The sequence below is a fragment of the Manis javanica genome, chromosome 16 (genome assembly GCF_040802235.1).
Source record: "Manis javanica isolate MJ-LG chromosome 16, MJ_LKY, whole genome shotgun sequence".
Lineage (NCBI taxonomy): Eukaryota > Metazoa > Chordata > Mammalia > Pholidota > Manidae > Manis > Manis javanica.
In genome coordinates, this window is record NC_133171.1 from 52,966,650 (window position 1) to 52,981,584 (window position 14,935).

The following is a 14,935-nucleotide window of genomic DNA, read 5'->3' on the forward strand; positions in this document are numbered from 1 at the left end:
ACTTTCTGAGCACACCCCAAAGAAACTGCTAGGGGAAGCTAAACGTGAGAATGTTAACAAACTTGACAACCAACCAACATTTAATGAGAACAGAACAAATGCAGGAGGAGAAGCAGATGACAGAAGACTCTGCTCCAGGACCTCACTAGCTTCAGAGGAAGATCCTCTACAGGGATGTAAAAAATGTCTTCCCTGTTAGAAAATCTCACGTCAGTATACCAGAGAGCCACAATTATTCATGTAACAAGCACTTACTAGATGTTCATTATCTGCCCTGGCTCCAGACCATCCTTTCTCCAACACAGATTTGGCATCCTAAATTCTCCTCCTCCTCCTGCTCTCCTGTGTATAATCTGGACCTCACAGAGATTACAACGGACCAGTGGCTAATCAGTCACGTGGCATTCCATAACCCCATGGGGTTATGGAACTTGAAGACAACAACCAGCCAGGGAGGCCTGGAGTGGGGCTGCTCTTGGTGGAATCAGAGCCCCACACTGCCAGACAGGCACTCTGCCCTCTCTAAACTCGAGATATGAGCAATCCCTCCCCTCGAAGAGAATAGCTCTGCCGTGGTATCAAAACTTTGACAATTGTAGGCTTACCAATCCTAGTTCTCAGATTCTAAGTTTGAGCCCTTTTAAAATTCCTATGCACTGGTGATTAAACCAGTTTTCACTTGGCAAAGAAGGCTGGTATTTGAAATGAGAATTTCCTCTAAACCCCACTCTGCAGACCAGTGAAGCTGCTGATGGCTCTGGCACATGCTTCCCTAAATCGGGCCTCAGAACCTTCTCTCTCTAGAGAAAACCTCAAAGCTGCACTTACAGTGATAACTGCAGAAACTGAGACTGATGCCAGAACTTCTCACAGCTAGTGAACGTAACAAAGAGAGCCAGTTGGGGCCATTAGTGGTACCAAAAAAGGCAGAGAGGCATTCTTTTTTAGCCTTTGGAGAGAAAAGGGGGCTATGATATTATTTACTCTGCAGAATTAACTCTGTGTGAGAGTCAAAGGTGATCTTAGAAACTGGGGCTCTTTTTCCCTTTTGCATTTCTGCATGAAGTGATACACCATGCTTGGACTCATGAAAAGAAACCTGGTCAGTGGGCTAGGTGAGGCACATGGTTATCTCCACCCCTACAGCCTCAGCACACTTCAGCTCAAAGGCTGACCTTGATCAAGCCTGGGTTCCCAGATCCCTGGCTCCTCTGAAAGAGAAGCAAACAGAAAGCAGCCACAATGCTTTGGCAGACACCTCCTAAGCCTTGGCTGTCCTCATGTTGCTCTGGCACCATGCAGACATTATGTTTTGTGTGGCCACGAGTGTGGCACTGCTAGGAACAGGTCACTGCTTCTAATGCTTCTATGCATATGCCTCTGCCCCCCTAGGGAAGCTTTAAGACTCAGTTCAAATGGCACTTCTTCTGTGAAGGTTTCTATCCTACCACCACCTGCTCAAGCCAAACTGAGTGTCCTCTCCTCTGCAGTTTCCTAACACCCTGTTGTGGGACTTGTCACACTACCTACTTGCCTTTCTATCTTTTCCACAGACTGAGTGCTGTGAGAGCTAAGGCAATGACTTATCTCCCCGTTTATCCTGGTGTGTAGTGGTGTTCCTACAAATAAATGCTTATGGAGTGACAGGAGATGGAAAGGAAAAGCTATGGGATTCTGCCAGAATCAAGTGGCTCCTAGAAGATTAAAAAACTTGAGAGCCAATAACTGGGCATAAAATCCACTGGCACACAGGTGGCAGGAGAGTGAAAATACTTTGGTTCCAAAGAGCCACCTGAGAGCTGCCCCACCCTCCCACAGGCCAGAACGTCTTCCTTGGGCATAACAGCTCAAGCACACTTCTGCTCAGCCCCTGTATCATCTGGCTCTGTGACAGGCTGGCTGCCTCCACCCTGGTTGGCTGACCCAGGACCAGTTTCATACCACAGCTGCTTGTGTATCAGCATCAGATTCCTGGCCCTACGCAAAGTGGTTGACATCTGTTGAAGGGCTAGGAGAGGCAGTAGACAGAATACTCTATTCTTAGCAGTGTGGCTTTTAAGCCCTCGGCTTCCCTTGACTTAGAGAAAAGTACATCCAAAGACACACACTGAGTACAGGTTACCAATGGCCAGGTGGTAGGAAGCACTGGTAAAGGCAGTGAGCTTCTGGGTCTTTTTTTTCTCATCTGCCTTTATGTGCAGCCAGATGACATCACAACACTTTAGCTCTGCTGTGTGGGAAGGTAGTGCTGTTCTGGATTAATAAAGGACAGAACACAGCAACCAGACCCACCCTGCTTCAATGCACTCTCATCCCTGCCCAATAGCCAACTCTTCCTCTTTGCTTTGCCCCAAGACGTATGTTTTGACAGAGGGTCATTCAAGTCTCAAGCAGAATGGCTCTGCAACTCTCAATATAGCAGGCTCTAAGTATAATGAGATCACTTAGTTAAATGCGTACGTATCCACTATGGAAGTGTGGTTCGTTAGGGAAACTCACCCACCCCCTTCCCCAATCTCCTTCTCCAAACTCTCTCCAACCAGGAAATGTGTTGGTAAGTACAGTTGAGAAATGCAGAGGTCAAGGTGCCAACCCCCGCCATTCAGTCAAAAATCCCACTATAACTTTTGACTTTCCCCAAACTGAAATACTAATAGCCCACTGCTGACTGGAAGTCTTACTGATACCATAAACAATCAATTATGTTTTGTATGTTATAGGTATTATATACTGTATTCTCACAATAAAGTAAGCTAGAGAACAGAAAATGTTTTTTTCAAATTGTCACAAATCTCCAAAAAACTTCCCAATACATTTATTGAGAAACACCCATGTCTAAGTGGTCCCATGCAGTTTCAACTATGTTGTCCAAGAGCCGACCTTATTAGGATCCCCAAAGATAACATGGTAGGATTAAATTTCTCTTTCAAGCTGTGACTCTTATAGATAGAACCTATATATGTTTTCTTCAGGCATTCTCCAACTTGTGAAGCTCTGACCTGTACATATCCTATTTTATAATTGATTGTAAACCCAACCTAAGGTTTTTGCAATACCTGGACAGCAGCTAAATTATTCTGAACAACAGCACTACCTAGTGATCAGTACAGCAAACTGACTGACCATGTTTCCTAATCACACCTTCTTTTATCCCCTATAACCAAGGTACACACACTTTTATCCCCTATAAACAAGGTACTCCCTCTTTCCTACTAGACAAATTACCAAGTTAATTCTACCTCAACTCTTTTGTACACATTCATCATCTTTAACTCCCTTTACATTTTCCCATTTCTTCCATCTCTTCTTTAGTTCAAGAATCATTTATCTGACTTCCCCAACCAAAAAAGTCTCCCAAGGTTTTTAAGTCCTTTGTTGAGGGAACTTACCTTCTTGTTCATATCCACTCACCTTTTCGTTCCTTCATAAGGACAATTCGTCGTTCTTTCACTTCTGAACTCAGATGATCTACCATCTTATTAATGCAATTGTCCAGAACCAGGGAGTGGGTTTTGGACTTGATGTTCTTCCGACAAATGGGACATTCTGTCTTCCGCTTCATCCACTCCTTGATACAGTAGGAGCAGAAACTATGGGCACAGTTCAAGGTGACAGCCTATAGTGGGAATGTACACACACACATCAGAACTGTCACACTTACTTTCGTAAGGTAGCTGTGATCTCAAAGCTAGGAAAGGAGTTAACTTCCAAGGCCAAATGGAAATTTAACCATAATGCCACCTAAAAAGCTTACAGAGGGTATTAGAATCATTCTTGGGGATAAGATATTTTAAGCTTCAAGTCAGACAATTTATTTTTTTCTCAAAATTCAGTTCATAAACTCAGGCCCCAAGTGGGCTGATTGTTGTTTTCTTCCACCAACTCAGACCCCACTGCCAACACTATCAGCTACCTTGAAAACACTGTGACTAAACACAAGTAGGACTAGTAAGTGTGTGAATGTTTGAAACAAATACATAACTAATTTTCTTATGAAAAACAAATGTATGACCTGCAAATGGTGTATCAGAACCTCAATTTTAATATACAAAGAGGGACACATACTGAATACTCAGTACATAGAATGGTGGGAGGCATCACCTCTACTCAAAAGAAAATTAAAAAAGTAAAACAAATGCAAAAGACTACTAAAAAGGTTGGGGAAAAAGGAACTAAAAATTGGAAGAAAATGTAATGGGTTCATTGACATTGACCAAACGCTTAAGTAAAGAGGCCTATGAGAAGAGAGAAAGCAGAAGGAAGCCTGTATTTGTATTGTGCCTATGAGTAATTCCAATGGTCAGATTTCTGCCAGGGCGCTTTTACTCCCAAGAATATAAATTCTCTTCATTGTTCTTGTTTAGGTACATCTCCTAAGACACAAGTTTTTCTGAAACTCAAAAGCCTTCATTCCTGCTTTTTAGGATAGCAACAGAAAATAACACATAAGTTACATATTTTTCAAATGCCAGTTGCACCCAGAAAGCCAACTAGGACATATTCAGTTCACTATCTGAGATAAATTCTTATTAACAGGACTAAAAATCTGCCTGATAAGAATTAAACCTCTTTCCAACAGTGACTTTAAGAGGTGACCAGCAGAAAAGTCAGGCAGTGAGCTGGAAACAAAACACAGGTCAAATTGTTGGTTCCTTACATGTCTGTAGAGATGTTCTGGGCTGACTGATTCATCACCCACTCCAACCCCCCTTCTCATCTTCCTCTAGCAGACTCTATAGCCCTGTCAAAACAACACTGGGTTTCTCTGAGGAAGGGATCAAAACACTAGAAACCATGGGGGAAAGTATGATCTGAAGTCAAATTGGATCCAGGATAAAAGAAACAGAAGCCTGTCCAGGAGAGATTTTTCAAGAGGCTACCAGACTCAACTCCCCTAAAGACCACCAGAGAAAAGGAAGCAGTGTGTATATGCATTTTCCTTTTTAAAGAAGTCCAAAAAGCACTGTCATTTAATGGCTTGAGTTTAACACTTGTGGTATAAGATGAATTAGTCACAAACAGTGTAGAATCTGTGAAAAATAAGAGAGTCTGTGCGAAAATATGACAGGATAAAAATCGGTAACCTAGGAGAGAGATGTTTCATTTTCATATGTTCCCCTTGGCCGCTGAATCCCCAAAGTGACCACACATCAGAAGCATATACCACCTTGCTTGGAGGCTTCACTACATGCTCACACTGTGCATTGTGCCCAGAGTGAAGAAAGGGTAGCTTTATTAAGCAGCTTTATTCTGATACTTCAAAAGTCTAATACCATGTGGTCCTGTTTTCTCCCTAACCACAGAGAGAAAGGATTTACTGCAGCTGAAAATAGTGATTAAACCAAATAAATACTCAAGCACAAATGAAATAAGAAAAAGGATGGTGATGGTAAAGATGACTACAAAAACAAATGGGACATGGCCATCTCTAGAGGTTGCTTTGAAATCAAAAGGATACACTAAGTTCCTAGAAGAAAAATCTCTTCAGAATGTTTCCCTAAAGCAGAAGCAGCCCTGTGTAGCTCAGGCTCCACTCAGGGTTGGGAGAGCAAGAAGGCCACGACTCATAATTACCTCAATGAAGTATTCTGAGCAAATAATACACTGGAGTTCATTCTCTAGCACATCGTTCATGTGGCTAAGAACTTCTTCCTTCTCGGCTTGCACCTTCTCCTTCTCTTCCTGCAAAGACACACAACCCCACCTATTATTTGGGAGGATCAACATGAATGCAAAACAGGGTAGGGAGCAGTGTTAGCTATCTGGAATAGGATTCAAAAGGAAACCAAATTAAATATTCATCCTGGTGCAGCAACACAAGAATAAAACACTTTCCCCAAGGATTATCATTTCTCAGAATTGCTTTATAATACAGGGCACTGTCTTCCTTTCCTTCCTCGCTCCACTTTTTTAGTATTTGCATTGTAGTTTCTGTCTCCTCCCCCCTAATTAACTATATGAGAAAAGCTGAAGATGGCATGCTAACCCCACCAACCACCCAACCAGAACGAGGTATTAAGTACCTATAAATAACTGCAGTTTAGAGGTGATATAAAATAATCCCAAACAACCAAGAACTCACTGGATAAGAAAGAAGACAGGAGGAGCAGTCCACAGAGGCAGGAAACTTAAATTGGTTTATAAGGCCCCTTGTGTTATTCAGCCATCTCTTCTATAAAAAAAGGCTCATACTTCTATTCCCTGGAGGAAGGAGGCTGGAGAGATGGCCTCTTCAAGTACCTTCAAGCTCCAAGCATTATGACGCTTGCCATTTTCCACCCCTGCAGAGGCCTGCAGTGTAATTTCCCTGTGCTTTCCCCAGGAGGTCAGACCGTGTGTGTACACACTTAGGGAAGACCCTAGGCATGCTCTCTTGAAACAGACATTTAAGTTAGCATGTCACCCCTGAAACAATCAAGGACCCTGAGTGATGGGTGAATGGAAGCCATTTAGGGTATTTTTGAGTGGCTGATTCCTTTTTCATCTTTTAATCAAAGCAAAGACTGACAGACTTCCTAGGACAGTGAAGAAGGTCTGGACTCATTTCTAACTAGAGTCAAGTTCCCTGAAAATCTGGGAATTGCTGGGTTTAAAAAGATGTGGTGATTTCTTGGAGGTCTGGGAAGTAAGCACTATGTGATTTAAACAGAGGACATGGATATCAAAACAACTGAAAAGGGTTTCCTCCTTTTTGTGTTCTGCTGCAAGTCTGTATGAGGAGAGAGATACAGTCAGACTCCAGCATTAATTTCAGATCAGAAGTTGCAAACTGGTGGCCTGTGGATTGGATCCCGCCTGCAGATTTTTTAATTTGGCACCCCCAATGATATGAAAAAAAAAACACACCGACAAAACTGAACTTATTGCTAGTATTTGAAAATTGGGATACTTCATATGAATTTACATCGTCTGTGGAAAACTCAGAAGACCTGACAACACTGGACTTGCATTTCTGGATGGCAACAATGGGCTGCAGCACAGAAGAGCTACCTCTGTAGGATGTGTGGGGACGGGGACAGGGCGGGGGTGGTCCCTTTCTGGTGTGCCTTTCCCTCAGCTTCCAGTGGTGTTCTTACACCCAGGCCACTCCACTCACTTCTATTGCCAGTCTGATCCTGGAGAGCATTTGAATTTATAACCCCTAATTTACGAGTTTCACTGATATAATGTGGAAAAAAATTATACAAATGCGTCTGGATGAATTATTTTTTGATTACACCACTCCTTAGCCTGTGTCATTGAGATGCTCTGAATGAGTACCTACCATAGCCAAAGGACTATACTGCAGGATTGTGGTGCCTTATTCCCAGCCTTTCATTTCGGAATGAAGGAAGGACAAAGAACTCGTCTTAGAGGCAGAAACTTCTATAAGTCTGGTTTTACAGATTATTTCCCAAGGCAGGGAACAGCTATCATCTCTCCATTCATCATAGCTACCCTGCACTGTTGAAAAGGCTGAGTTGCATGTACTAGCCAAATTCTAAACCTTCATCTTCCTTCTAGTACCTTAGTCTGCTCCAATTCTTTGTTCTTGGCTTGAACGATTGCTTCAAAGTCTTTCTTGCTGCGATTTAGCTCTTCCATTAGAGCCCGATGCTGCAGAGACATAGCAGATACATACTCAAAATGAGCTACATTGCATCCTCCTTTAGCCACACACATGCCTGCTCCCTCTGTCAGTGGCTTTCATTAAAGGGATCAATGGATCAGCAATTTCAAAATAATGCCTTTGTTCTTTCAAGACTTCCCATTTACCTACCGCTTTTGTTCAGGTAAGGGGGCTGATAGGGAAGCCATCAAGTTCATTAATCTCTCTCGAAATAACCCATCCTCAGAGGCCATCCAAATCAACTGAAGAACTTAAATAACTTTCCAGAGAGTCTGATTCTGTAGGTTTGGGTGGGACCCAGGACTGTACAAAAAAAAAAAGTCACCCAAGTGATTCTAAACCAGTTCTCAAGAACTAGTAACTCTGACGCTACCAAGTACTGGGAGAAGCTTTTAAGAAATAATCAGGGAAAAATAGACTCAGGGAACCTAGATAATCATTTCTTTTAAAGAAAAAAGGCCTTAACCTATTTATTCTAGAAATAACAAACTACATGTTCATAAAGCAATGCTGCCTGAACCATGCCTGCATCTTCTGGAAGTTGGCATGCCCAAGAGCTACGAGCTCATTCACTGTGACTGACTGCTGACATGGACTGTCAAGATGTTCCACATCCATGAAACATAATTTCTGAGCATCTTCATGCTTAAGTGTAGCTTATACTTTAAATCTCATCTCAAATCTTGTTTTAAAGAAGGTGGAGTAAAGATAAGTAGTTTCTGAAAAGGTATCACTCAAGAAACAAATTTTAAAATGTGTGGTCTCCCGAAAAAAGCAGTTATGTCAGCAGGCCTGGGTATTCATCTTGACCACTAATTAGATGGCTGTGCCTTAACTTTCTCATCTATAAAATAGGAAAACAGGTGTCTCCCCTACATCAATGTTGATAAGAAATTTAAATAATGGGTAAGAAAGCATTCAGAACTAAGTTTTTGAAGCTCTATGTAAACATAGGTTTTTATAATGGCCTGGTAAGTGAAAAGGAACCACTTCAGAGGGACCAACAGGGTAGACCAAAAAACTACTACTATTTCAGTTGAGCAAGTGGTATGTCCCCCAGGCATGTTATAGAACTATTACCTAAAAGTATGCCATTCTGGCTATGAATGGAGACTGGCCAAGCACCTCATACTAAGTAACAGTGTTTTCCTGTCTTTCCTCTGACAGGAGAGGGTAAGGAGTTTTGGGTGTAAGGTATTCAATGATCCCTGAGGGACTTTCAAGTAGCGGAACCTTACTCATTCCCAGTCAATTTCAAAACAGTATCTGAGTCTTAATTTAATTATGGGGAACATGCCTACCCTCCCAACCTAGAAAATAAACAAAATTAGAAAATAAAATTCCAAAAAGACTGAATTTTCACCTAATTCTTTCCAAGGCTGCATTGCACCCCCAAGGAAATCAGGCCCCTCCCAAACTTATAATAATATGTGACTGTTAGCACTGTAAGAAGGCTGGTGGTAGATATCAATAAAAAAGAATGTAAGAATTCTGAACAAATTCCAATGCAATTGTTCACTTTTCTCAAGGAGACTTCAACTACCACACTAACCTGACAAAACCTGCATCCAACTACTAATCACAGTACATAAAGGACAGAAGGCAAAGCATGTTTTAAAGATGCCAAAGAGCTTCTAAAAAGTAATCAGATGAGAGAAGGAGTCAAGTTAGAGGAAATAAATTGCAAGCAATCTTTCAGAATTTTATTCCTGTGAGCCTTGTCCTTTCACTAAATCTATACGTTTTGCTGAATGTTAAACGGCATAGTCTCGACCTGACCTAAAAAGTTTAACTGAACATTCTTGAATGGCTTCTGGATGGCTTCAGCTCAGGAATGGTGAGGTAATGGAGATCCTTGCAGGCTCTGGTGGCAAAGTCATAGCTCAAAATTCCCCTCTGCTTCCCTCAACTTTCTGGAAATGCAGCCACTTCCCCAGAGAGCCTCCCAATTGCTAGAGGCTCCGTTTCATCTTCACTAGAGCAACTTCTGCTCAGATAAAGATGTAAGTTTTCGTGCTGACATCTGGCATGTCTGTGAGGCTCCAAATCTCCGACCTGATGGTGTGAGCAGCTGTTTCGTCTCCAGACTGGAGATGCTGCAGAGGTGTGAGCTGAGCAGCCGAGGCAGCCAGTGGCCACAAGTACTCTGGCTGTCCCCGACTCCACAGCCCACTCGAATCTTAGTACAGTGGCAAGAGAGAAGTTACCTCCTGCAGAGCTTGGGCCAGCTGTTGCTTCAGGTCCTCTTCTCCTTGCTCTTTCTGGTAAGTGAAATCCTGCAAAGTCAAACACAAAATGGAAGGTTTCCCTCAGGGAGAGGAAAAAAAGGAGCAAAATCCAGCAACAAGCAGAGCAGACCAGCTAGTGTGAGCATCCGGAAACAGCAGGGGCAAGGGGCTGGGGGCAGGTGGAAAATCTCCCATTATACTTCAAGCTGTTGGCAGTAAAGGATTTGAACAGAGTTAACTGCTCAACTACTGTACACCTCAGGGCCATCGCCTTCAAGCTACCACTCAGGTTGTTCTGGAGAAACTGGGCTAATATTCCAGGTCTCTTTCACTGGCTAATGCTGTGACTCCCAAAAGGACGTAAACTGAGAGCTTTAACCTGCCAAACACCTAAACTCTGACATAATCCCCAGGCTGTTTGTTACTCACTAGCTCCACCATGTTTCTTCCCTGAACTCTGGCCACCCCATCACTCTGCGTCTCTACCATTTCTAGCCCGTGAAACGGCTCCACCTCCCTCCTTGCCTCAACTTATGTTGAATTTTTTCCATCAGCCCCTTCCGATGTGGATGCCTTCCACCTCATTGTTACTTTACATCCAACACCTTCTGTAAGAACCTCTGAGCGCTTCCCTCCTTAGTAAGAATTACTGACCCATTAAATATGCAAACTGGAAATTGTTCTAATTTAAATATACTGACTTAAAACTCTTTTGATTATTTTATGTATGTAATACATCTTATCTGTTCAACAGGGTATATTCCTTAATGGCAAAAATCCTTTATTAAGCATCTATATTACCATTCAAACTCCAAATACAGTTCCAGGTAACATGGATGCCCCTCCCCCTGGCAAATAAAGTATGAAGTAGCCAAGGGTTAAATGAACTTCTACACAAGTAGGGGTAGGATAGGATAAATTCCTAGGGCTTGATGGCAGAGGGAAGTGAAGCTAATAAGCAAAGGACTAGATACATTTCACCATGAGGAATTTATATATGACTCTCTCATACACACAGAAACTCTCTTAAGTCAGTGTGTTATGGCTTTATCATTTTGGTATGGAAAAATTTTACAGCTACTCCTTGAAGCATGCCCAGAGAAGCCACAAATATTAATTAACAGTCACTCTTGTTCCTGAACGCATCAGCCTTCAAAGAGAGTTCTGCTCTGGTGAAGGTGGCATACACTAAATATGTAGAGATAAACCTCCATTAATTTCAAGAACCAGTCCAGGCCGGATAAGGGAGGCAAAACGGTACACATAAACAAGCAGCATACATCCTTAAAAAGATCTATTTAATCCACAGCCTTTGCTAATACTACCAATTCAAGGGGGTAGCAGAAAATGGAATGAAATTTATAAATTATTCAGAAATAAGCCAACACTTCTGGTTGTTCTTTGCCCTGAGCAAAGTAAACAAAAGATAAAAGCCTATTCACTTCAATCCTGATTGGCCCTTGTTAGTTCTAAGTCAACAACGGGGAATTCTTGACATTCAGTATTACCTGGGAAGTAGGTATAAGTAAAACATGGTTCTTGCCAGATGGGATCTGACATTTTGAGCAGGGACGAGGATCAGCTCCAGCCTAGAAGCTCTGTGCAACAGCTTGTCAACTAAGCAAAATGACTCGGGATTGAGGACATACTTGATCTTACCTTGACACAGCTAATACAGCCATTATTCTACCTTTCTACTAAATGGACTGTGGAAAGTGACTATCATTCAGCCAAACAACTGAGTCATGGTGTACCTGTCCCCTTCCCTGCTGGCTGCTCAGGATAGAAACAAGTACATATTCTGTCTTTCAGCCTCCCACTTCCAAGGTTAGGTACAGTAGCTAAGAGGTTGCCAGGAACAACAGCAGAGTAACCAGCTAACCCACTCTTGCCTTGGGGCTAACTGATTTGGCTTTGACCAAAGAAAAGATAACTCATGAGATAACTACTGGTTTAACTGGAGTATATACTGTGGTTTTGTGGCATCCTGCCCTTTATCCAGCGTCACTATGAATTTATCTCAGGTTCTGAGATGCCTATGCTTTATATCCTGAGACCAGTTACATCCTGGCTGGCCTTGAAAGCCACCTTACCCATCATGGTACCCCAACTCTGACTTCTGATCTGATCATCATGCTGAAGCCTTAACCCTTTCCTCAATCCTCTTCTCTTAAAGTTTTCTGTTCCCATTCCATCTCCTGACCCTAGCACTCAGCACTTGGTCCCTGTCCAAGGACAGAGAGCTCTAGTCAGAGACTCACAGAGGGCCTGCCACCCCTGAGGAGCACTCTTGTCCTTCCACCCTGGGTGGTACCTGGAGATGCTGCTCCTCTTCCTGGAAAGTCTTCTCCAGCTCCTCCACTCTGGCCTGCTGATGGGCCTGCTCTGCACACAGCTGGGACTGTAAAACCTGCAGTTCCTGCTCCATTTTCACCATTTTCTTTGCATTCCCTTTTTGGACTTGCTTTTTCACATTCAGGACAGCTACCTGTTTTTCTTGCATTTGTGTTTTCAGTTTCAGAATCCTTGACGTGGTCACCTTAAACAGCTCTGAGCTGCTCTGAGATGCTGAAGGGTTTGAGGCTTTCCGTTTCTTATAACAAAGCTCTACAACTTTTGCAGAGCCAGGGTAAACATGAGCCCCTGTGGTCTTCTCACTTGGCTCAAAAGAAGTCAGCTTAGGATCCAAATATTCAAAGGGTTGATCAGTCTCTTCACCTTTGACATGTAACTTCACTGGTTGACCAGATCCACAAGATACTTTACTGATTTTGGATTTCAAATCTGAGGGGCCTTCAGCTCCAGGACCCTCTAGTTCATCCAAACCAAATTTCCTTTTAGTTCTCAAGCCTTTATTTTTTTTCATGAACTGGGCACTCTCTGGGGCAAGACAAGGATACATCCTCTCCCAGTCTTCTTCAGTAACTTCATATTCATACTCTGCATTCTCCTTATTGTCCAGAGGTACCCCAAGCTGGATGTGATCTCCCTTATGGATAGGATAGAACTTTAAAGGTTCTAGACGTTCTCTGTTCAGCCAAACACCATTGAGACTCTGGGGAAAGGGAAAGAAAGAAAAAATAAGCTTCATGATTTTCCTCCTCTTAATAGAATTTCTCTCCTGCTGCTGTTGAATCTTCTACCTTTTCAAAAGAAAAACTTGAGAACAAACAAAAAAGGTTCATAAACCACCATCCACAGAAACAGCATTCTTCAACAGCACTTTGGCTTTTTACCTCTATTTCACATTCACACCTCCACAGAGAACTGCCAGCACAACAGGCAGGAATCACCTTATTCCTGGGGGATGAAGTACTCAAGTAAATGCATTGAAAGAAACTGAAATTGAATAGCTCCTATTGATATAAACTGGGGGCAATGGCCCAAGACTGGAAAAACTGCCATTAGTGAATGAAGCTGCATCTAACGATGAAGTTCAAAAGGTATGCTGGCCAGGAAAAAGTCATACAAGCACTGTTTCTGGATGTGGCCCCTGAACACACACATGAATGAGCAAAGCATTTCCAAGTACACATAAACATAAAAAGAGAGTACCAATACCCTGTACTGGGGTCAAACTACAGGTGGGATCTGACCCAATTAATAGCACCAGAGGTCCACAGGCAACAAAGCATAGTTGGTAAGAGCTGGAGCCTTGGACACAGATGGACCTGGATTCATAGCCTGAATGCACCACAGTGGGCCTCTTAGTTACATGGCCTTCGGCAATTTACCTAACCTCTCTGTTCCTCAGTTTTGTCTATTAAATAGGGATAGTACACTGCCTTGTAACACTCCTATGAGGAATGGATGGGATAATGTACATAAAACACTTAAAACACAGTGACTCACATATAATAATTTCTCGATAAACACTTACTTTCATGACTTAAATTAAATCATAACATAGGGGTTAAGTGAATGGACCCTGGAGTCAGACTGCCTGGGTTTTAATCTGGCTCCATCACTTAAAAGGTGTGTGACTTCGGGCAACTTTCTTAAGCTCTCTATGCCCTACTTACCACATCTGTAAAACAAAGGATAGTTTCTCCCTCACGGTGTTCGTGTGGATTTAATAAGCTAACGTATGTACTGTAATTAGAAAAGTGCCTGGTACATGATAAGCATTATATATGCATTCACTACTGTTACTATGTTCTGGCTCAACTGACTTATCAACAATCACTTCTTGTCTATGCTCAGCATCTTAAAGGTAAATATGCCAAGTGCAAAAGTAGAAGACATGAAAACAACTTTTAGCAGCTAACTATGAAAAGGAAAACAAAAGGACACATATAAGCAGATGTGGGATTATTTAGCACAGCCTATAAATGCAAAATAATATTATGGAGAGCAGAGTTAGCTAAGAGATTCTGAATGGGGTGAAGGGTTCTAAAACAGACATGAAACAAAGGCAGGATTTAAAGTTTAAAGTGGTCTAAGTGGCATTTTAACTCATATCAAGGACTTAGTTTTGGGGGATGGCCAGTGATGAAGCTCACATGTGAACTGGGACTAAGACTTCTGTTTATGTTGATAACTATAAGCTACCTACTTTCAGCTGGAAAAAATATCCAGTCAACCCAAGTACGAAGGACGTGGCTTGACCACTAGGCAGAGGATAAAGAGGTCTAAGTAGAGACTGGACCTCAGCTTTGACTTGGTATTAAGCCCTTGTTTCTGGTTTTATATTATCTGTGAGGGGAGAGGGAGGGGAAGAAGACAAGAACAAATACATACATGAAGACTGGCTTGGGCCAATCTCACTGCCTTGGGCCCAACCTGGCTTATGTGGCCAACCTTCTCCCAACCTTTCTATTCATATTCAGCCTGAGAAATTATGGAGAGTGATCAGTTCTGCCTAGTTCTAAAACAACAGGTAGAAAAATAACAAAAGAGGGGATGGAGGCCAGAAGAATCTATTTGAGGACAATTTTACAGCAGAATAGTCAATTTTAGATTATGCATAGGAAAAAGGTCTCAGGGAAAATAATGTTACACAGGAGTTAATTTCCTAATGTCAAGGTATAGACATTTAAGAAAAATCTCAAAGGCAAAGATAATGTTAGGGGTTACAGAAGCAGCCCAAGATTTGAGA

At 42.3% G+C, this 14,935-nt stretch overlaps 1 protein-coding gene across 2 annotated transcripts in view; it reads right to left on the reverse strand.

Moving 5' to 3' along the window:
• The window catches only part of RNF8 (ring finger protein 8), a 47,466-nt gene that overhangs the window by 13,214 nt on the left and 19,317 nt on the right, over nt 1-14,935 (reverse strand). For both annotated transcript variants that reach the window (XM_037004484.2, XM_073224106.1), the window contains exons 3-7: nt 12,152-12,892; nt 9,817-9,885; nt 7,507-7,596; nt 5,575-5,682; nt 3,412-3,616 (exon numbers count right to left, since the gene is read on the reverse strand). In XM_037004484.2, the coding sequence (XP_036860379.1) occupies nt 3,412-3,616; nt 5,575-5,682; nt 7,507-7,596; nt 9,817-9,885; nt 12,152-12,892 (1,213 nt within the window). The remainder of the gene's footprint in view (nt 1-3,411; nt 3,617-5,574; nt 5,683-7,506; nt 7,597-9,816; nt 9,886-12,151; nt 12,893-14,935) is intronic.